The 22,573-nt window shown below is 42.8% G+C and overlaps 2 protein-coding genes across 3 annotated transcripts in view; one reads left to right on the top strand and one right to left on the bottom strand.

Annotated features, from left to right (window-relative positions):
• The first annotated feature begins 1,737 nt into the window (after positions 1 to 1,737).
• On the top strand, positions 1,738 to 8,199 carry LOC127596637 (tubulin alpha chain-like). Its single transcript, XM_052059356.1, has 4 exons — positions 1,738 to 1,860; positions 3,744 to 3,966; positions 6,251 to 6,399; positions 7,020 to 8,199. Exons 1-4 carry the CDS (start codon positions 1,858 to 1,860, stop codon positions 7,995 to 7,997), a joined length of 1,353 nt encoding a protein of 450 aa, XP_051915316.1. The 5' UTR covers positions 1,738 to 1,857; the 3' UTR covers positions 7,998 to 8,199.
• A 1,610-nt stretch (positions 8,200 to 9,809) lies between these two features.
• The window catches only part of LOC127596635 (inactive dipeptidyl peptidase 10-like), a 28,051-nt gene continuing 15,287 nt past the window's right edge, over positions 9,810 to 22,573 (bottom strand). The window contains exons 4-27 of one of the 2 annotated variants that reach the window (XM_052059352.1): positions 21,164 to 21,258; positions 20,972 to 21,046; positions 20,511 to 20,563; positions 20,295 to 20,376; positions 19,763 to 19,883; positions 18,502 to 18,656; positions 17,362 to 17,459; positions 17,161 to 17,284; positions 16,912 to 16,950; positions 16,725 to 16,835; positions 16,561 to 16,652; positions 16,077 to 16,124; positions 15,681 to 15,799; positions 15,500 to 15,547; positions 14,749 to 14,847; positions 14,601 to 14,670; positions 14,039 to 14,167; positions 13,890 to 13,949; positions 13,581 to 13,635; positions 11,594 to 11,693; positions 11,397 to 11,455; positions 10,467 to 10,539; positions 10,257 to 10,330; positions 9,810 to 10,184 (exon numbers count right to left, since the gene is read on the bottom strand). In XM_052059352.1, coding sequence (XP_051915312.1) covers positions 10,053 to 10,184; positions 10,257 to 10,330; positions 10,467 to 10,539; positions 11,397 to 11,455; positions 11,594 to 11,693; positions 13,581 to 13,635; positions 13,890 to 13,949; positions 14,039 to 14,167; positions 14,601 to 14,670; positions 14,749 to 14,847; positions 15,500 to 15,547; positions 15,681 to 15,799; positions 16,077 to 16,124; positions 16,561 to 16,652; positions 16,725 to 16,835; positions 16,912 to 16,950; positions 17,161 to 17,284; positions 17,362 to 17,459; positions 18,502 to 18,656; positions 19,763 to 19,883; positions 20,295 to 20,376; positions 20,511 to 20,563; positions 20,972 to 21,046; positions 21,164 to 21,258 — 2,111 coding nt within the window. In that variant the 3' untranslated portion in view covers positions 9,810 to 10,052. The remainder of the gene's footprint in view (positions 10,185 to 10,256; positions 10,331 to 10,466; positions 10,540 to 11,396; positions 11,456 to 11,593; positions 11,694 to 13,580; positions 13,636 to 13,889; positions 13,950 to 14,038; positions 14,168 to 14,600; positions 14,671 to 14,748; positions 14,848 to 15,499; positions 15,548 to 15,680; positions 15,800 to 16,076; positions 16,125 to 16,560; positions 16,653 to 16,724; positions 16,836 to 16,911; positions 16,951 to 17,160; positions 17,285 to 17,361; positions 17,460 to 18,501; positions 18,657 to 19,762; positions 19,884 to 20,294; positions 20,377 to 20,510; positions 20,564 to 20,971; positions 21,047 to 21,163; positions 21,259 to 22,573) is intronic. The other variant, XM_052059353.1, reaches the window with a different exon arrangement.

Below are 22,573 nucleotides of genomic sequence, written 5' to 3' on the forward strand. Positions count from 1 at the left end.
AAAAACCCTCTATAAGCTTCAGCTGGTCCAAAATTCAGCCGCCCACATTATCGCACTCACACCATACATAAACCATATTAGACCTGTCCTCCAACATCTCCACTGGCTCCCCATATTACACCGCATTCAATATAAAATCCTGCTCCTCACATTCAAATCCATCCATAACCTAACCCCTCCATACCTACCTGACCTCATCCATATTCCTACACCTGTCCGCACTCTTCGTTCCTCCTCCTCTCTCCTCCTCTCTGTCCCCCCTGCTTGCCTCGTCACCATGGGAAACAGAGCCTTCAGTCGCTCTGCTCCCCAGCTCTGGAACACACTCCCTGCTGACCTTCGTAATACAGACTCATTAACACATTTCAAATCCAGCCTCAAAACACATCTGTTTAGACAAGCCTATTCACTCGGACCATAAAGCCATTACATATTTTTTTGTTTTGTTGTTGTAGTATTTTTTCTTATTTTATTTGATGTTGTTTTTAACATTGTATTTGTGATTTTAACTGCTGGTTGTAAGGTGTCCTTGAGTTTCTAGAAAGGCACCCACAATTGAATGTATTATTATTATTATTATTTTCATTATTATGATGAACGTTACTTGGGACTAACATGAAGCTTTGAGTGAACTTGAGGTGTCGTACTTCCGCCCCCGACCCCATCTCTTTGGAGCAAAACCTCAAACATTAGTCACAATTTGTTTACAATAACTGTAACCGTATTTAGAGGAACACTAAAACTATTAATTATTATCCCAATAATTTCATTGTACTGTAAAGATCTTACAATACAGTAAAAATAACATTTTAAAATTGCCTTTTATTGTAGAGAATCTTACGCGCGCCTTTATAATGATCATGCTGTCTAACCAGTATTTTGAAACGACACACCTTCGAGGTGGATGGATTATGCTGGCAAAGTAGAAGTGCTTATTATCAGATTTAGGCATATTTGTGAACAATGTTAGAAAAATTGGACTTTTGTTTCTGTGGGAAATATTTTTTGATCTTTGAGTTCAACTCATTAAAAATGGGAGGGAACGCAAGAGTCTTACATTTATATTTTTGTTTGGTATGAGCATCATAATCATCTGCTTGAAGCGTTTCAACAGCCTGAAGGGTAAATCTTTATCGCTCTCCAAAGCTTTTGTCAATGTTGCGCATTCCAGTTTGACTTCCCGTACCTTAGCGGGATCACCTGCTCAAGTTGTCTGTTTGGTGGCAGGTGGCCATTTTGCAACGCTCCTCCAAAGGCACCTGGTGTGCCACGGGCAAGGGAATGAGGTTTACAAAATTGCAAATCCTAAGCATGCAAAAGCTGATGGGCCCCCACATAATACCTGTAACGAAAGAGAAAAAATGAGATGTAGGCTACTGGGATATTTCAGAAACCCGACGCAATGGTTTATCTGCTTTTATTGCAATCACAATCATGAAATGATCAAATAAGTGGTATGTTTTTCACATTTGTTGGTGGCTTATATTGTCCTCCAATTCTGAGACGACACGTTTGACAAAAATATGTGTTCATTGTTTTTGAAATAAGTCGTCATAACAGACCAAGATTTCCCAATAAATGGAGCTGTGAGTAAATGAATCCACAAATGTTGTAGCCACACTGTGCTTTTGGTCTGAAAAGGAAATCCAGGAAGTGCTCTCTCATCGCGGAAGCCAAACTGGGTGGAAATGCAACTGCTGGCTCCACCTCTGCCTCCTCCCCATGCGTCAGTTATAAAAGTATATGCGTGTTGCACGCTGATGGGACTTCACTCACAGAGATCTCATAATCGGTGCACTGTGAGGACCATACGGGTTTAACTTTTTTTTGCAAAGAAAGGACACTCTCAACTACAGAATGGTGAGTTTTTTTTATCATTATAACTATTGGCAGCATTTAGTGTTGTGACATTGTGCTTCTCCAAGTTTCTTTTCTTATTCGTGGCTCAGTATTGCCACATCAGCTCACCAATAGAGGAAGACAAGTAGGCGTGTGAAGCAGAAAAGCACAGGAAGCACAGCAGTGGAAAGGCGCCTCCAGGCATGTGACTGTGGCTTCAGTGAAGGTTAACACTTTCCATATGGGGGCTCGGGGCCTGGCAGGAGGGTTTACGCGGTTGCCTTTCTGCCTGGGAATGCTGATGTGGCTTCTCTACAGGCTGTCATAAATTCTGTTTGTTTTGTTTGTTCACAACCTGATAAACTCGGTTTGCAGGTTTCACACAAATGCCTTCAAAAACAAATGACCTCAATTTGAAAAGTAAATGTGGTGAAGCGGCGGATAAGGATTTTTTTTAAGACCAAGAGAGATTTAAATTCAGTGTTAAATATGAGTTGAGCAGGGCGCTGACCTCGACTTTGGGCGGGATAGCAGTGCGTGGGATCATTTACAGCTTGTTGACCGATGATTGGTGCAATTTTCATCTGGTGACGCTTCCTGTTGAAACATTCAGGACGCAACATGTCGGAGGGAAATGGTGGTAGTGTGTTGAATGAAGAGCGATTACCATGGATTGTGGTTCACATTTCGCCTCCATGTTGTGACTAGGACTTCAAACATTTTTTTTCCATTCCAGCCAGGTTGAGATACAAGAAGCCGATAGCCACCTTCATTGATTGCAATCATAAACATCAGGCGGGAGACATCAGAAAGTTTCATGATTATACAAGTTGAATTGGAGCTTTTAACCAACTTTGATAAACGCACTGAACCAAGTCTGGCCTGACCAATACTGGTAATGCGCCATATGTTCAGGGTTCATGCATTTATTGTTGTTTCAATTTGCCTTTTCACGCTGTAATTTATACAGACATGTCAGACAGACAGCTCTCGTTTAAATTTGTTGTTATAGTGACATTAAAGCTGTTCTATTCTATTCAGGTTGGATTGTAGACGTTTAAATTATTTGTGTCACTTGGGAGAGATTTTAGATAGAGGGTAGATGTTCGAGATGATAATGGTATCCATGTGGGGTGCAGCTGCAGCATAAATCCCTCAAAATGGCTGAACTGGCTGGTGGCTACATACTTAGCAAGGCCCTATTGGGAAGGCAAGATAGGGTCAAGACGAGGAAATACAAAATCAAATCTTCAGAAAGTGATTCTGTGGTGCTTTGGAAAGTTCGGATGCACACCAAGCAGCCAGTGACGCTGTTGCTCCCCTTGTGGCGTCAGTGGAAAAACACAATGAGATTCATTGTGGACATGTTTTCGGCTTGACTATCTGCAGGGGGGCGGGGGAAGAGACAGGAATTTCACAACAACAAACATTTCCATGAGTCATGGCCCCTCCCCTGTAAAGAGAAAGAAGTTACAAGGCACAGCATTCTCAATTTGTTGTCTTTTGTTGTTAAAAGCTTCTCTTGTTGACAGAGAGGCGCTTACATTTGGATGCACAGTTCAAGATCTTGATCTATCAAAAATCCTCAATTGTTGTAGTTGACTGCCTCAGGCCAAACTACTCACAAATTATGAAACTTGACTTGTTTTATCACGTCGTGCCTGCACCTCCCTCTTCCTCCCACACCCTGTCTTTCAAAAAGAATGTCAAAATTCTTGAGCAGGGTGTGGAAGCATAGGGCCTAATAGCTCTACGTGCTAACCACCACCACTCCACTCGCTTTTGTAGGTCAGGTCCCCACTAGCTCCTGCTTGCCAGGATACCCATGGAGTTGTTCTTTATGGGTTCGAAGAAAATAAAACATGTGGCTGTCTTAAGAGTGCACTCTCCTTCCTCCCCTGCAGCGTGAGTGCATATCCATCCATGTTGGTCAGGCTGGCGTCCAGATGGGCAACACCTGCTGGGAGCTATACTGTTTGGAGCACGGCATCCAGCCAGACGGCCACATGCCCAACACTAGGGCCACAGGAAGCTCCGATGACTCCTTCACCACTTTTTTTAGTGACACCGGCACGGGCAAGTATGTGCCCCGAGCCATCTTTGTCGACCTGGAGCCCACCGTCATCGGTAGGTTGGATTATCATCCTTGAATTAAGTAACTGAAGGCAATACTTGAGTAAAAGTACAAGTATCTTTAATTGAATTACATTTGGTAGACGTTAAAGACAGGTTGAGGAAGTTTACTTATGTACAAGTTCCAGTAGCTGACATTTACTGTATTTTGGGTTCAAAAGTAATTTTCTGTGATTAAATGTACTAATGTAAAAAATAGAGCTGTCAGTTTAGTGCGTTTTTATTGGCATTAGTTGAAATGAATTTTAACGGGATTAAAATTTTTCTCGCGAGATTAACGCAGCACACGTCACAAGCGGATGTTACGTTGCACTATAAATACACCAGAAACAATACAACAAGCGCGCTGCAGAAGTCCACGCCCATGTCTGTTTTGCCAGCCACGGCAGCGCGAGACACAGAAAACGGATACCTAGAGAGTTTATGAATGGAAAGTTTACTTTTAAAAAGTTGCCATATTGCTCCACTGACAAGACCAAAGTTATCTGTTCTTCTCTCTCTCTCTGTATCATACCATGTGGTATACCATGTATGCCACTGACGCGATTTTACGTGTTTGGAACTATTTTGTGTGGAAGGTTACAGTGTTCTGTGTCTATGTAAATAGAGCGGGTGGAGCTTCTCTGTGTTCGTCTGACAGTGACAGTGCCCTACAGTGGTAGCGACCTAGCGAAAGTAAAATGTCTCCAGTGTCGTCATCGAACCAAGTGTAGTCATTCGAAATGAGGTCTACACAAAACCGTAGAGAGACTTCCGCGCAAGTAGGACCAATACAATCAACATAGCCTGACTGTGTTAGGGGGAGCCCCCCCCCCCCCCTTTCAGAATGGTTTGCCCCTGCAGCACGGGGGAAGAGCGTGTGCTTGTTTGTATGGCCGGCAGTTTCCAATACAGCGGCACATAATGAACACTGTTGTCCGGTGTCTCATTATTCTTCAACAAACATACAGAAACAGACTGCTGTCTTGAAAGCAAACTTGAGAAAAATGAAGTATGCAACCATGGTTTAAATCCACGATAGACTGAGTACTAGTGTACCTTAGATGTGCACTTTACAATGTTATATTGCTCTATTTTGATTTCATAAAAATTGCTGTTAAAGCAGCTGTTGTGTGACAAAATATTTTTTCACCATTATTAATGGACAGTAATATCGTGTGAGAGATTATGTGTGAATAACTGCACCAAGTGAAAAATGTTCATGTAAAATTGAAAATCAAATTTGTTATTTCAGTAAATATTTGCATTTGGCTCATAGAAAACTGATTCATGATTCCATGTTGATGAGCGCATTAAAATGGGGGAAAAATATGACCAAAAATGTAAAAGGAAATTCAGAAACGATAAGTGTGTGAGTAATCACGATTAATGTTTTTGTTGATTTGAGTTAATTATGACAGTTGCATTTTTAATTAGATATATATTTTAATCATTTGACAGCTTTAGTAAAAATACATGTATGGAAAAAAAATAGGGGCTAGAATTTTGCTTGTGTTTCTTACACTTATCCGGGGTCGGGTCACGAGGGCAGCACCTTTATCAGAGAGACTCGGACTTCCCTCTTCCCAGCCGCTTCATTCAGCTCTTCAGCGGGGATCTTGAGGCATTCCCGTGCCAGCCGAGAGACATAGTCTCTCCAAGCATGTCCTGAGTTGTCCACAGGGTCTCCTCCCAATGGGGCGTGCCCACAACACTTCACGGAGGGAGGCCTCCGGGAGGTTTCCGAACCAGATGCCCAACCAACTCATCTGGCTCCTTTCAATGCAGAGGAACATCTCAACTCTGAGGCCCGCAACATCCAAAGCCTTTGGGAACTCTGGGCTAAGTCAAAAAGGCCTGATGAGACCTCTTCTTTAGCTTGACGGCATCACTGAAAGCAGATGTCCACCGACTGTTTAGTCTGTCCCTTCGACTGAAGAGCCCCGTGTTGGCCGATGAGCAAAGTTAAAGTCACTGGCATATGCTAGCTTGGCCATTATGTTAGCCCTGTCTAAACAAGCGTTTGGGCCTCTTTGGAGAGTAAAATTTCCTGACCTTCAAACCCTTTTCTTTCAGTAACAGTCAAGGTAAGTTGATAAGATGGCGCTGTTTAAAAAGATTCCACTTTTCCTCACCAACTTTATTGCACGACTACAAGGATTGCAAAGTCTCTAGCATGAAATTGTGGTACATTTCAAACTGTTCATTTCAATTTTGCTGCTGCAAAGTCTTGTAGGTACCAAATTACTAGTGTCTCTCTATTGACTTACTTCGTTGTGGTTTGACTATCCTCTTGCAGATGAGGTACGCACAGGTACATATCGTCAGCTCTTCCACCCAGAACAGCTCATCTCTGGGAAAGAGGACGCTGCCAACAACTACGCCCGTGGTCACTACACAGTTGGAAAGGAGCACATTGATAACGTCCTGAACAGGATCCGGAAGCTGGTGAGATGAGGCAAATCATTGCAAAATTCATTTTGTAATGTTCACGTTTTAAAAGCGATCTCAAGCGTATAAAAGTTACAGACGGTCTGCAAATTCTATCCATTTTCCTCCAAATTCAGTGGAAATATAGATTTTCCTGGTGGACATGGGGGATTTTTGTTCACAATTTACAGCAGTTCCCAGGTCACTTACCGGACTGGCATGTGAATAATTTTCAAATTGGCTCGCTTCACAACGTTTTGAGGAAAATATACATTTTTCCCATGATTAGTGTATCAATCTAAAATAGCTTGCCATTCCCGAATAGCTGCCCCAAGCAGCGCATAAAACAGCTTGGCCCACTTGAAAGTTTGTCAGATTATGTTGATTACCACTCCTGCCCTGGGTGTTTTGCAACGCCAATGAACTTAACATCACAAACACATTTTCAGCAAACGCAAAGCTCACAAAGGTGAAACTTGGTCCTGCAATTTCAGACTTAATGAGTGGACAGGAGCTCCAGAGACACACATTTTGTTTTACATTTTCATCAAATATCAGTTTTGGAGAATAGCTCACTCTTACAGAAAATAAAATACTCATTAATATATACCTAATGACATTGTATTGTTCTCTCTCAGTCTGACCAGTGCACTGGACTCCAAGGCTTCCTGGTGTTTCACTCCTTTGGAGGAGGAACCGGTTCTGGCTTCACTTCTCTGCTGATGGAGCGCCTCTCAGTGGACTTTGGCAAGAAGTCCAAGCTGGAGTTCGCCATCTATCCGGCTCCTCAGGTGTCGACTGCTGTGGTGGAGCCGTATAACTCCATTCTCACAACACACACCACCCTGGAGCACTCGGACTGTGCCTTCATGGTGGACAACGAGGCCATCTATGATATCTGCCGCAGGAACCTGGACATAGAACGTCCGTCATACACCAACCTGAATCGACTCATCAGTCAGATCGTTTCCTCCATCACAGCCTCGCTGCGCTTTGACGGAGCCCTCAACGTAGACCTGACTGAGTTTCAGACCAACCTGGTGCCCTACCCACGAATCCACTTCCCTTTGGCGACCTATGCCCCGGTCATTTCAGCAGAGAAGGCGTACCACGAGCAGCTGACTGTGGCAGAGATCACCAGCTCCTGTTTTGAGCCAGCCAATCAGATGGTGAAATGTGACCCTCGGCATGGCAAGTACATGGCATGCTGTCTGTTGTACCGCGGCGACGTCGTGCCAAAAGATGTAAACGTGGCTATTAGCAACATCAAAACCAAGCGCTCCATTCAGTTTGTGGACTGGTGCCCCACTGGCTTCAAGGTGGGCATCAACTACCAGCCTCCCACTGTGGTTCCTGGAGGAGACCTGGCCAAGGTCCAGAGGGCTGTGTGCATGCTGAGCAACACCACGGCCATCGCGGAGGCCTGGGCTCGACTGGACCACAAGTTCGACCTGATGTATGCCAAGAGGGCCTTTGTGCACTGGTACGTCGGCGAGGGGATGGAGGAGGGGGAGTTCTCCGAGGCCAGAGAAGACATGGCTGCCCTGGAGAAGGACTACGAGGAGGTCGGCATCGACTCATTGGAGCAAGACGAAGATGAAGGGGAGGAGTATTAGAAAAGAAAGCCGATCAGCTTCATTTAGGATGTCGCCCATTTTAATGGCGGTTATGTTGTCAACAAATAAACGGTGACGTGTTCATGCTTGTCTCAAGTACTTAAGAGCGCAAGACCATCATGTTTGCTTGTCTTGAGTGTGACTCCCCTTTTGAAGCTAAGAGCATATTTGTCTTCTTTTCAAATAAAATCACTTACATTTGCTTCTGTTGCTTTCTTGATCTTGCATTGATAGATAATGTAGGTTAGGATGGGTGACAGGCAGACATACCATAGAAATAAATAGAGAATAAAAATTGCTGACAACAAACCATTTAAAAAGACGGTGGTAATAAAAAATATATTTACAACTCATGTCAATTGTGTGACCAAACAGCCAAACTCCATGTTGCTGTACATTATGACTACCGCTCTCCCACCATATCTCACCCCAAGTCTGCTGGAGTAGGATCCATCCAACTCACCCGGGACCATGAACATTTAGGGGGAAAAAAATTATTCTGTGTATGTGTTTTGGGGCGACCCGAAGGAGGCGTGATGAATTTCCGCTGCAACAAAGAGGTAAAACTTCCGACCAAACTTGAAATGGCCAGAACTGAAGGTGCATGTGGCCAGTTTCTCTGTGCTTGCTCACTGGAGGAGACCTCTATCTTTTTTTGTGATTCGCTCAAGCCGATGAAGGTTGCACAGATGGGAGATTTGTAAAGGTCACGAAAGGACGATGCGAAAAGGTAACTGTTAAATCCTGGTATGAGTTACTCTCTCTTGAATTGGAAAATGTCAAAGTGTGAATATGTCTTGTGAAGATACCAACGTGATTGTTATGGCAACCCCTACTGTTGGATCTGTTTGGGTGAGTCAACATAGTTGTCTAGTGATTTTTTTTTCTCCGACATGAAGCCGGCCATGATCATCTAAATGCCGCATTCAACAGATTTTTTTTTTGCATTCAGTTTATTTACAGCAGTGCGATATCATCGTACACATTTTTACACAATGCTCCTAATTCATATGCCATTAACAATAAACAAATTATTTGCACAACACAAATGAGACATTTTATGCAGAAACTCGTATCGAGATTATCATCTTACATGCTCTTGTCTCACGATTGTCTATGCCTAGTTTCATTTTGTTTATTTGCATCTGTTTGGATCAGAATAAGTTGTCTGCTGAGGAAAGAGTTTGGATTCCCCCTTTAAACGTTGCCATCAGTCATAATAGCTGTTGCCAGTCTGCATCTTTACGGAAATGACCAACAGAACTATACATTTATTTTAAGTGTATTCTTATAGAAAAGGATAGCTTTGAAGAGCAGGCTCTTGTTACACTCACAATAATCTGTTAAAGGGCAATCAGCAATGTGACGTAAACATAAAAACATTAATGCACTAACTCCAAAGCTAAATACAGTAGTTCCACACTTACAAAAATGTAAACTCCAACACTGAGTACCTTTAACATAACACCCTGAACAAAATTCACATTCTGGAGACGGAGTCAACTGCTTTTAACCACTCTGCCAACAATAACTTATTAAAGTGCACACATTAGCCATTATTGACCATTTTTGGTCTCACACTATGCACACAGTACGATATTTTTAAACAACACTTTTGAGGTTCTACTATGTACAAAGTACAACAGGATCTGATTAAATAAATCTCAGAAGAGGGCTATTATTTATTTGTTGTTTTACCTTACTAAATCAATGGTGACCAAACAAGAGCCAGGGGGCATTTATGGCACACTGTCCCTTTTTTCTTTGCGGCTTGCAGCAACTACTAAAATTTGACATGGGATGCAATGTGTGTTTTTTTTCTTTTTCTTTTTTTTTAATGGTGAGGGGTGCATCAATGTATAAATGCTGGCTTGGTTTTAATATGCTAATACATTAAGTATGATGAATGTTTAGTGGCCTTGGCATCCCTCAGTGTTTCTGTATGCTTAGTTTGGACACCCCTGCTCTAAGTCTTCACTTACTTGTCCATCAAAAATTGTGCTAAGAGTATAAAACACACACACACACACACACACTATTCTTTTGTGGAGTTCCTCACTCATCTTCAGCCCGCCTGTCCAATAATGATGATGCATCCAACAGACAACCTCTAAAATAGCCAATCAAAGAGTGCCTCAGCTGAATCTGGCTGCGTCTTGACAGGAAGTGGCCCTCATCAGGGTAGATCTGTCCCAGAAAGCAAAAGGTAAATAGCCTCCTGGGACTCTTTGCTCATGCTGTCTTTTCTGACACTTGTACCTGCATGGTGTAGTTGGCTCCCACCCTGATCAAATGCTTGATGAGTTCCGCTGAGTGCTGAAAGTGAACATTTGCTGGGGAAAAGAACACAATTGTTTACATCCATCGTGCGACAAGCGCTCACAACTCAGCAGAGTCGTAACGGCCTGTGCGTCGTAAATCTAACGGCAAAGGGAAGAGAAATGTGTGCACGCGTATGTGTGTGTCTACCATCAGCGGTCCCATGGGCGAGAAACAGAGTTCCTCCCTGCAGGCCTTTCATGTCTGGCAGAACTTTCGACATCTGTACAGACCAAAAACTATGTTCAATTCTTTAAAAGCAATGCCAAGTTTTTATTACCACATTTGGTGAATTGATTTTACTATGATACACATTGATTGTGAATATTTTATGCAAGAAAGAGGAACATGGTGCCTCAGAGGTGATGCTTGTGCAGAGGAAATACACTATTGATGTAATTAAAAGTCAAATATTGTTGTGAGTGGAAAAAAACTATCTTGAAAAGTAAATAAATAAATAAACAGGTGGACACCACATGCGGCCATTTGACTGGAAATGAAAGCGAAATGGCAACAAAATTGGCGCATCGGTTGTTTTTCTCGACCACATTCACAGCCATTTTACATGGGTACATTGCTCGGGGAGGATAGGAACAAAATCTCAGAGCTCACAGCTGGGATTCCATCAGAGTGTAGAGAGCTGCTTCAAGGCACCACCATTCTTTCTTTCCTTTCCTAATGACTATTGTCCGTTCACCCTGTCCTCGGTCTTTGGATGTCACTTCAAGAGCAACGCTCCTCCCACCGTCACAGAAATAGACCACTCTGGCCCAATTCATCGCAACCCACTTAGAAGAAAAAAAACTGTCTGCGACCTTCACTTTGTAGGCTGTTGCGTATTTCTGTCGACTCCACCTTATAACAGGGGCACATTTGCCACATATTTGAACTAAATACCACAACCCAGAATTTGTAGACAATTGTGCCCAAATGTCAGATACATTTTCTGTGCTGTGACACAGTGTACAAGGCAAGGTCCATAAAGGCATGCTTGGTTAGGTGTGGAAGAACTTTAAAGCCTTGGCTTCAAACCTCTTATGGAAGAGCTACAATGGAAATTGGTAGCTAGAAGCCACTCACTTGATATCTGTTCTCCTCAGTTGAAGGCATGCCAAAATATCGCTCTGAGAATGCAGAAGCTGGAAGTAATAGAGAGGCAGACAAAAAACAGGTAGTGCATTTGATTCTCTTTACAGATAAAAAGCACATTAACAAGGGAATTTTAGTCTGATCCACATTGGTGCTCTATGTGAAGGATCTGAATTGATCAGACTCACCATACATAGTCCAGTCAACAACAGGAGCCTGAGCTGCAGCGCATCGGATCATTCCCTCGGTGGACTTGATCAGCATTAGCGCTAGGTAACCACCATAGTCCTGCAGGAGGAATGTTACCATTGGAGCTGATTCCTGATCATCATTCACTTCAAGATTTACTTGTAACTCAGATGGAAGCATTCTGTTGGGCTAAAGATGATGTCATTAACCTACACTGTTGCTTGGTCGATACAGCAAAAATGAGAATGCGCTTCAGACTGCCACACACTAGATGGCAGCAGCAATCTTAGAACAAATTTACAACATTCCACAACTATCTTTCTCAATTAGATGATGTGTATTTACCTAGTTTGGGGTTATTCCCTGATCACGTTTTTATTTCTAACGTGTGTGTGTGTGTGTGTGTGTGTGTGCGCACGTGGCCCTGTGAACATGTGGAGAGCAGGTTTATCTCAATCCATGTAAAGCACTTTGAAGTGCATTCTGTTTATGAAAGGGTTTGCACAAATAAAGTGCAAAACCTTATATAGACAACACATTAGGTACAGTCATCATCTATGCATGCAAATGTTTTACTAAGTACATAAGAAGTTGGAAAACTAAGTTGCTTTTTTTAAGGCGGTGGGTTCGATTATTGAGTTTGTGATAGTATCATCGGATTTACGGCTGCATGTTTTGGACACACGGGTGAAGAGAGGGGTGGGGCTGTCAACTAAGTTGGCTTCAATGGTGGGGTAAGATGCCGGTCCGACCTGGTAGACCCTTGGCAGTGTCCTCCAGGGTGCATGGGAGTTCGCCCAACCAGTCTATACATAATTTGTGGACTTGGAGAAGCTGTATGACTGTGTCCCTAGGTGAGTTCTGGGGGTGGGGGGGGGTGCTGGGTACCAAACCCCCTGATAAAGGCTGTTCGGTCCCTGCACCAGTAATGCCAGAGTTTGGTTCGCATTGCCGGCAGTAAATCGGATTCATTTTCAATGAGGCTGCCCTTTGTCACCGACTCTGTTCCTAACCTCTATGGACAGAATTTCGTGATGCAGCCGAGGCATTGAGGGAGTCCGGTTTGGTGGCCTCAGTATTGCATCTCTACTTTTTGCCAATGATGTGGTGCTGTTGGATTCTTCAAGCCTGTATCTCCGACTCTCACTGGAGCAGTTCACAGCCAAGTGTGAAGCGGTTGAGATGAAAATCAGCACCTCGAAATCTGAAACAATGGTCGCCAGTCGGAAAACGGTGTGAGTGCCTTCTCTGGGTCGGGGGATGAGATCTTACCCTAAGTGAAGGAGTTTCAGTATCTTGGGGTCTAGTTCATGAGCGAGGGCAGGATGGCGAGGGAGAGTGACAAACAGATCAGTTCAGTGTCTGCTGTGATGCGGACGTTGTATCAGTCCATCATGGTGAAAAAGGAGCTGAGCCAAAAGACGAAGCTCTTCATTTACCAGTCGACCTACGTTTGTTCCCTCACCTATGGTCACCTTGTGGGTCATGACCGAAAGAATGAGATCCCGAATACAAGTGATCAAAATGAATTTCTTCTGCACTGTGTCCGAACTCTCCCGGAGAGATAAGTTGAGAAGCTCGGTCATCTGGGAGGGGCTCAGAGCCGAGCCGCTTCTCCTTCACATCCAGAGGAGGTGGCTCGGGCATCAGATTAGGATGTCTCCTGGGCGCCTCGCTGGTGAAGTGTTCCGGGGAGGCTCCGGGGACAACCTAGGACACGCTGGAGAATCAATGTCTCCTGGCTAGCCTTAGAATGCTTTGGGATCCCTGGGACGAGCTGGAAGTGGCTGGGGAGAGGGAAGTCTTGGCTTCCCTACTAAAGTAGTTGCCCCCGCAAACCGACACTGGATAAGCAGTAGAGAATGGATAGATGGATGGATGGATGAAGATACACACGTTTTGACTTATGAATTTGAATGACATAAACTTGTATCTCAAAGCACCATTGTACAATCAAGATGAAGAAATAATATGAGCAGTTCAGACCTCTCCAAAAATGCCAACCCTAGTTGGATCGATGTAAGGAAGCTTCACCAAGTACCTGGAGAGAAATGACTCATCAGTCCATCATGATGTTGTTTCATGCTGATACTGAAATGAACTCAAAAAGACATCTTGAAAACAAAGGATCCTCAGGAGAAAAAAAAAGAGAGAAGAAATTAAAAATCATGCTAGCCTGCTTGAAGTTTGTTGTCCAAATTGTCTCCACAATTACTCACTGAATATTTAACTTTTTCTTTTTCTTACAATGAAAGTGTATTTTATTTATGTTTTATTCCTAAAATTAGTACATACGTTAAAGCTGCTATCTGGTCCTCAACGTCCACCTGCCCAATGTTATTGTGGAGCTGCATCCTGTGATGTGAAGGCCATCATGAGCTGTGCATCGTACTGGACATTACATGTGCATCATTAAAATGGAAGAAAAAAAATTAATGACAAACCTTTGACCTCGGAACGCAGAACCCCGACCGTCGAGCCGGGCCACAATCACCTCCTCCGAGCCCACCAGCACCCAGTCCCAGTTCAGCCTAAACTCCTCAGTGACTGCCTGATCACCAGGAGAGCTGCCTCTGTTGGAACAAAGCCATGTAAGCAGACAAAGACAAAATAATGTCCTGTGAACAGCAAAAAAATATCATGATACTTGTACTCAAAAAATAACTGCAGTTAATTGGGTTTTTTTTCTCAAACCGCTTAATGGCACAATGGATTGATTAGTAGGAGGTAACCTCTGCCCGAGCTATTAGCAGGATTGCCACAAACAAATTACAGTCGCTGCTAATGATTATAAGATCTGCTTAAAATAGCTATTTTATCACAATTTCACAGATTTAAAATTAAAATATTCAGAAGGCTGTATGGCTGGAACTTTAACAATCTGATATGAGACGTTACAGTTATTTTGAGTCGATTTGTGAGATGCTCAGCCTGCAGCCATGGTGGCACATGAGAGAGTGTGAAGGTCAGAGTAGATGGCGCAGTGAATATAAACGCGGTCCTCACACAATGAGCAGAAGGCCGTAGAGGAAGGACTCTGAGAAGTCAAGAGGAAGGATGAGCTTCAGAGGCAGTTCTATACGTGAGAGAGCACACGCTTGTAACTCCATCTCGCATTATCATGTTAACTTTTGCATGCACATTTCATTCCTACCATAGTTGCTATGGTGGATAGTGTGGATTCGGGACTGAACCATTCTTTTGGTGGACAGCATCGACCACAGAGGATGATTGTTCTCCAGAATGAAATAAGCTGATGGAAGATGAGCATAAAAAAACAAATAAGGAAAAAAGAAAATAAATGGACAATAAAAGAAAATTCCTGAAAAGTAGAACTCAATTGTTGGATTCATTTTTCTTCTTTTCTTTTTTGGGGGGGGTCTAATCATAAAGTGTGATGTGAACTGTAAGGTGTGGAAAAAGTATTAAGTTTGAGTTGGTACCCCTGCACTTTTCCGGAAAGAGCTCCTGCAGGATTTCGATTTTTGTGTCTGTGGGCATTAATGTCCATTCATCCAGAACAACAATTGGTCAGGGGTTAGTGATGGCTCGCCATTTCTGTTCAAGTTCATCTGAAAGGTGTTTGATGGGTTTGAGGTCAGTCCTCTCAAGTTCTTCCACACCAAACTCAAGTTCCAGCAACCTTGCTTTGTGCACTGTGGCATAACTGTCCAAAGAAAATTTTGATTTAGGTAATAGGTGCGTTTCAATGATCAATTTTCAAGCATTGACTTTGTAAATTGGTGCTGAAAATCAGTGTTTGCTATGAGCGCTCATTTTAAATGAATTGATTGAGGAATTGATTAAGACGTACAGTATGTCCAGATACTCTTCTCAGTACTGGGCTTTGCACAAAATGGCATCCAGTAATGCAAACATTTGTCTGTCTGCATGAAAACACTCACAGTCCACCTCGTCCAAACTAAGAAGCAGGACCGATGGAACTCCCGGACCTACGAGTGACACAGGTGACGACAAAAGCAGACAAGGTAAAAAGTGTCTCTTGTGATGTAGAAAACAATGCATTCATCAACATGTCATCTCCATGAAAAGAGGTCACCATCAAGACGATTGTGAGAGATTTGCCTTTGCAATGCAGGATGGCATGCTCCGCGTCAGGGCTGATGTTAGCCTCAAAGAAGGTGCACGCCTCACGCAGTCCACAGGTGAGGCACTGTCGTGGAAATGCACCCAGGGTGGACACACTGACAGGGAGCACATGTGCATGTTGGAAGAAGGAGAAGCCAAAAGACAAAAGAAACGGGAAGTGCAATGAGTGCAAAATCACTGCAATAAAAGGTGCTTTGGATCCATGGGAGTTACTTAATTCGGACATGTAAATCGGTTGCGCATCACTAAAGGAGGCTAAATTAACAGAGATCATTTGAATATATTTGAGGTAAAGAGTAAAAAATGACATCAGTTGAACACATTTTACCAATGTGCAACAGAAAGCTAAGTACTTTGTTTTTTGATAGTTACCTGTATAAATGCCTCTGTTGTGCAGAAACCTCTGTGCTCAGGAAGTATCTGAGTGGATGACATCAGGTGATTTACATCTTATAAGCAGGGCCATTCAAACGTTTTCTTCTTAAAAAAATATAAATGTCAATAGAACACCAGGGCCACTGTCATTCACCTTTAACTTACTTAGCCAAATCATCAGTTTAGGTAAACATGTGAAATAAACATACATTGATTTTATATGAATTATAAGTATCTTTCAGGAGTTTTGATTGGCCAGCAGCTCCAGATCCCGAAAGAATAAATCCGCCCTTGTTACTGAGCATAACAGAATCACATTTCCACATTGGGAACCAAAACAAGAGCAATCACAACTACTGCTCTAACTGAATCATCATCATCAGGTAAGGAATCATAAAATATGTTTTTGCGCTGCTCAGTCCCCTTTTGTAATAATCAAACACACCAGTGAAAAGGAGAAATAAACACAAAAGAAACATACATGACCTGCTTGCTTTCATCATAAGACACAATTTGTGTCACCTCCCAGGCGCCGGACGTGATGTGTTCAATCTCATCCTTGTTGCTTTGGAGCTAAGAAACAACATAACAGCTTCCCTTATGATTGATTCTGTTTTTAAATGTTGTCCTGTTTACTTTCCGCACCTTTTTGGTGAACATGGTGATGTGATGGAAGTCACCTTGACCTCCTTGTCTCAATGGAACGGCAAGAAAAAACCTGGTTGTGTCTTTATCAAACAGAGGCTCCTGGTTCTGCTGGAGATTGGGGGGACTCTTTGTGATGCCCTTAGAGGAACGTGAAGAGGTGGCAATGGCAACACTGCAGACTTACCTGCCTGGAGATCCATGAATCTGAAGAGTCCTCATGCCGCTGAAGCCCAAATTAAAGTGCAAGTTAAACACACAACTGTGGTGAGCACAGTGCTCTCTTTGAATCGGCGTTGTGTTTGACAAGAACAAAGTGGAAGCAAGGATGTTGACATCACTGTAAAAGTATCATTTGCTAAATCTCAAAAGTCAACTTGAAGCTAATGTGAGGCATGCAATCCTGTGAAACGTGAGTGGAATGAGAAGCACACACCGCAAGACAGACTCCCACGGCCGCATCGCACACTGTCAGCACTGATGCATTCTGGGCCCGAGTGAGCCAGCGCACGGCCAGGTGCGTGTTACTGATCCACTTCACCATGGTGATATAGAAATCCCTGCAGATGGGGAGCCCAGAATGGAATGAGACGAAGGGTTTAGTGCTTGGTGGGTTTATGACTTGGATTGGTGTTACCGTAGGCTGAGCTGATAGGGAGGATGCAGCTCCACAGAGTGCGTTACCCCAAAAAGATTGACTACAGACAGCTTGACCGCAGGGTTTGTCTGGCCGGCCTGATGGAACATTTAGAACAATACTGTAGATCAGTGGTTGATTTATACCAAGTAACACCTAATAAATAAAATCTCACGTAACATCATCATAACAAAAGTAGGGTCGCCAAGTGCTGATTTTAAAACCAATTCAATGTCAATGTAAGCCTCTGCAACACTAAACACAGTTTCAGAATCAACACTGCAATCAGATACAGGGATAGGAAAAAAAAAACATGTCAACTGGAAAAAATTAATGACGCACGGTATATATACGGATATATACTGTATATAAAACTTTACACTGATCAGCTGGTTTGGATCAACAGATATTTTGTATTTTATGCAACATTGGTGATCGGTTGAAATGTTGTGACTTACCGATCAATCAATATAATACAATAAATCTTTATTTTTGTAGCGCTTATGACATCATTGATCAGATCTGCAAAATAAGACATTCGAGAAAACACAATTTTGTTGACTCATTTACTGCCATTGTTAAGATCCAAGGTTTCTCTGCATAGATAGTTGGATTTTTAGCCACAATATTTTGGTGGAGGAGGAGTTGGGGCGGAGAGCCTGCACTTTTTGTGTACTGAATGTTTCTCAGGGGTTTGGGGAGAAGATTTGAAGGTTTGATTTTTATTTGTGTTATTTTTATCCAAAGCATTTCCATGGACATCAGTTATCTGCAAATGTTGGCCATTTGTGGGCCAGGCTGGTCCCAATCCCCCGCAAATAGCGGAATTCCGACTGTTCAGTTAATAAACAAAATGTTTAAATAGACTGGTCCAAAGTCTTGTTGGATTAGTGATTGGTTCAAAAATTACAAAATGAGTCAATGCTTCATCAGCAACTTCTGCAAGAGCTTGATAGAGCTAGAAGGGGCCCATGTATTCCTAGCAGTACACATATCACATGGAGAATTTGTACAGCTGCAGATCATTGAAAAAGTATGCCTGGCCTCTTCTGGATTTCTGTGCGCTGATTCAGAGTATCTCAAATCAAAACAAACTGACCCACCCCAGATCACTATAAAAAGAGTGCATTTGGATCTCACCATGGGATACGGGTACTGAAGTCCTCGGGGGTAGGTGCCGCCAGTAAACTGGGCCAAAGCCATGTTTGGTACTAATGTGTCGTTGATGGTCAGGAAAGCCAGTTTCTCTCCATCGGGGGACCACCAGTGGGCCAAGTGTGAGCGCAGAATCTCCTCTGATAGCAAATATACACCATTGCACTATTATTGTGGTAGTGCTTCTTGACGCTTCGCTTTGGGTGGTTCTCGTAACTGGGAGTATAGCCCCCAAACAGAATTGCAAAAGGTGACACATAACGGAAAAGCAATTTTTTAAAATTACTGGTACCATGCATAAATAGTTGGGGGTGCAGAGTCCCTGAGTGCGCAATCAAACAACACATTTTACAAATGTACCTATTTCTCAAAATGTGTTACTTTGCCCTTGGGCCAACTGTTACCAGTGGGGCTAATTCATTGTAACCATGCCCACGAGTTTCTTTGCTGACATAAAGAGTAAGGACGGGTGAAGATTTGATTTCTTCAAGCAGGAGAGTGAATTCCCGGTGTTCATTCACACAGCCATTAATGAATTCACAGATTTATTTGTGTGTGTGAGTGTGTGTGTGTGTGTGTGTGTGTGTATGTGCGATTGGGTAGTCCTCTGTTATTTACTTAAAACTCATTCACTCGCTGTCTGGTTGTATCATTGTGATCTGAGTTCAGGAGCTTCATTTAGAGAAAATAAGTGCTTAGTCACCATTTTGTGGCATGTTAGTGCCAAGTAACAATGTTGCAATTAGTTGATTAGATTCATTATACGAAAGTATTGCTCATTTGCTGCCATTTTGTGGTATCTTGGTAGAAAGGAGCTTCATGAAGACAAAAGCAGTTTTTTTCCAAAATCCGTACTTTTCGCTGGCCCAGCAGCACAGATAGAATGATTTTTTCCAAAATCCGTACTTTTCGCTGGCCCAGCAGCACAGATAGAATGATTTTTTTCAAATTTATCCATTATCTGAGCCGCTTTATTCTCACAAGGCCTGCTGGAGGCTATCCCAGGCTTCGTTCAGCATTAAGCGGGCAACACCCTAAAATGGTAGCCAGCCAATCGCAGGGCATACATAGACAAACGACCATTTACACTCACAATCAAATCTAAGGGCATTGTAGTGAACAAAATGAAATAGCACAGTTTGCTTATCGGCATTAAAATATAATTTCAAGATGCAAGCACTACACTGTATTTCATTGTTCAGATTATTGGTGAGGGTGACAGGTTAATATAGGAGATGACTCACACCTTCATAAAGCCAGTCAGCAAGCCCATTGAAGATGACGCCCGCCATGCCAGAAGAGGTAATCCGCAGGGAGTTGCTCCTCACGTCTGACTGATAGTAGATGTTGTTCTCGAAAATGTAAATCTTAGAAGGAAAAGGAAGGATTGCACGTTCACTTCGCAACGCTCATATACACATGAATCTGCAGGAGCAAATTGTAAAAAAAAACCTCAAGAAAAGAACTGTGCAAAGACAGCTACATTGCACAAAAAGTAGCATGAATTAACTCCTTGATCAGGAGATGAGGCTTAGTGAGTTAAGAAAAACAATCAGTTGGATGGGAAAATGTCAGTAATGACAAGCTGCTATTCTAAAAAGTGTCACATTTGAGTCATGATTTTTTTTCCAGTAATATTAGGTTAAAAAAAAAAACATTTGTACCACACCCTCGAAGCGTAACTATCAAGTTATCGGCAGGACCAAATACGCAAATATAAGTTGTATACTTTTATTCCATCCATTAAAAAAGAAGTGGTTTTGGTGAATCAACCCTACCAGTTGCTGTCCTTGTTTTCCCCACGCCGCATGCTGCAGCACAGCATTGGAAACTTCAGGAGGGTTCAGTTCCCAAACCTCCCTAAAACCACACGAAATTAGAAGAAACACCATAGCCAGAATACCTGACGAATGATTGGGCAAAAGTGCACGCACGCACGCGCACATGCACATGAACACACACACACACACACACACATCCTCACACTAATTTACCGGGTGTATATGTTGTAAACGATGTAGGAAGCCTGGTAGGAATATCTGTACACCTGTAAAGAGAGGCAAATAAATCATACAAAGCTAACACTCACTTACTGCAGCATGAAGGTGACCCACAGTGCACAACACATCATTATTGACTGTGAGGAGAAAAGAAAGACTTCTTGAGGACTCGGTATAAACAAGGACACACAAAGAGTGAAGTGTGAAATGTCTAAAGACGAAAGTAAATCTAAATAATCCAAACAGAACGCACACTCGAAAACCGGTGCACATCTGTTGAGCAGTGATGGCAGGATTATTTTCACAGCCGGGGTTTGTGTGCGTGTCTGTTTAGTTAAAAAAAAAAAAAACGTCGACAACAACAAAATGCATACTCCAACAGACATGCGCTTTGATTCAAGTTCATTCCAATATTGATGCACAAAGTGAATGAAAAGAGAAATGACAATGCCCACCTGTTTGACGTCATAAGCAAAGAGTGCATATTGAAGGTCCGCTGAGAGTGAGTACTTGGCCACCTTGAACGCCACCTGATGAATAAAACAAAGCTTTACCAAATGCAAAAGAAGGATCTACATATACCGTGGACACATATCTTAGAAAGAGAAAAGGAAAACGTGAACACCCAAACACGGAAAGCAACTTACAAATGTTGTGTTGCTGAGCAGGACTTGGGTCTCGTTGCGGGTGAAATCGAATTTCACAACATGGTTATCTCGGTTCCTGTACACCACCTCGGAATCTGAGACCAGAAAAGAGTATTGTGTGATTTCTGTCGAACAACATTCAACGTGCATTTATTGCTGAATGGCTTTTAAGGGATCATGTATTGTTTGTATGTATGTATGTTTTGTCAGTACTGATTGGAGGTCGGTTAGTCTGTCATTGAATACAGAATATGATATACAGCAGCTTTGCTTGAGTGGGCTGCAGTGACTACACAGTACATGGAAATGTTTTGTGTCTCCTGTACAGTAGGTGGCAGTATGAATGAAAGATCTATAATCCACCCATAAACTAAGAAGGAGAAGGAGGAAAAAGGAGGATTTATCTATTCAGAGGTATGTGGGCAGTGCTGAATGATGTCGGGTCTGAGGAAAGCGAGTTCTCTCTGCAGGGAAACTCGTGCTTTTTGACTTGATGTACAGTACTCGACTCTGTCAGACCCCAATATTTATTCTCAATTTTGAAATTCCACTTCAGAGACTGACAACTCTTAAGACAGACAGACTTAAGATGTCCGTCTGTCTTAAGCAGGAGAGTGAACCTGCTGAAGAGTCCAGGTGAAATGTGTGCAACACTTAGCCTCCAGCTAGCCCTTCACTAGATTTCACTTCACTCGGATTTTGATCCACATCCAAATCCCACTGCCAGAAAAACAACGGACAACAGGGACTGTTTTTTGGAGAGACAGCTAGTCTGCTTCCAGCGTACTGCCGATGTATCCATGAACAAGTCTCCGAACCACTTAATGGTGCAACATTAAGAAAACCTTTATTAGTCTCGCAATGGAGAAATTCCAGATTCATGCTTTTCCAACATGCTGATCACATTGACATCTCACTGAGATGGTGTGTTTATAGAGAGACACAGTATATTCGAAATCATATTTGAATAATGCACATTCCAGGCCATCTGAAGGCAGCCTTGAAGTTTTGGGTGCACATCAGTCTTTCGCCGAAGGGTCAACTGATTTGCGTTTCTGATGTCATTTATGTCCGTTCCATCCATTTTCGAAACCACTTGTCCTCTTCACACATCACAGGTGAGCTGGAGCCTATCCCAGAGCTGATTTGGAGGCAGGGTACACCCTTGACTGTTTTTCAGCCAATCACAGGACACCCAACTATCTACTTTTAGGTAGAATGTTGCTCTGGTTAGTGATGCAGAGACATTACAACTTGTTGGCATTCAACCGTTGTTTGGCTTGCACAGGCTTCAGTGAGCAAACCATCACATCTGAATTGCTCTGAAGGGGCCCGGATAGGATTTGTATAGCTGGGGGTGGGGGCTGGGCTGGGGCGGTGGTGCAAAGGTTATCTTTTCTTTTTTTGGAA

This window comes from Hippocampus zosterae, chromosome 2, assembly GCF_025434085.1.
Source record: "Hippocampus zosterae strain Florida chromosome 2, ASM2543408v3, whole genome shotgun sequence".
In the NCBI taxonomy this organism is placed as follows: domain Eukaryota; kingdom Metazoa; phylum Chordata; class Actinopteri; order Syngnathiformes; family Syngnathidae; genus Hippocampus; species Hippocampus zosterae.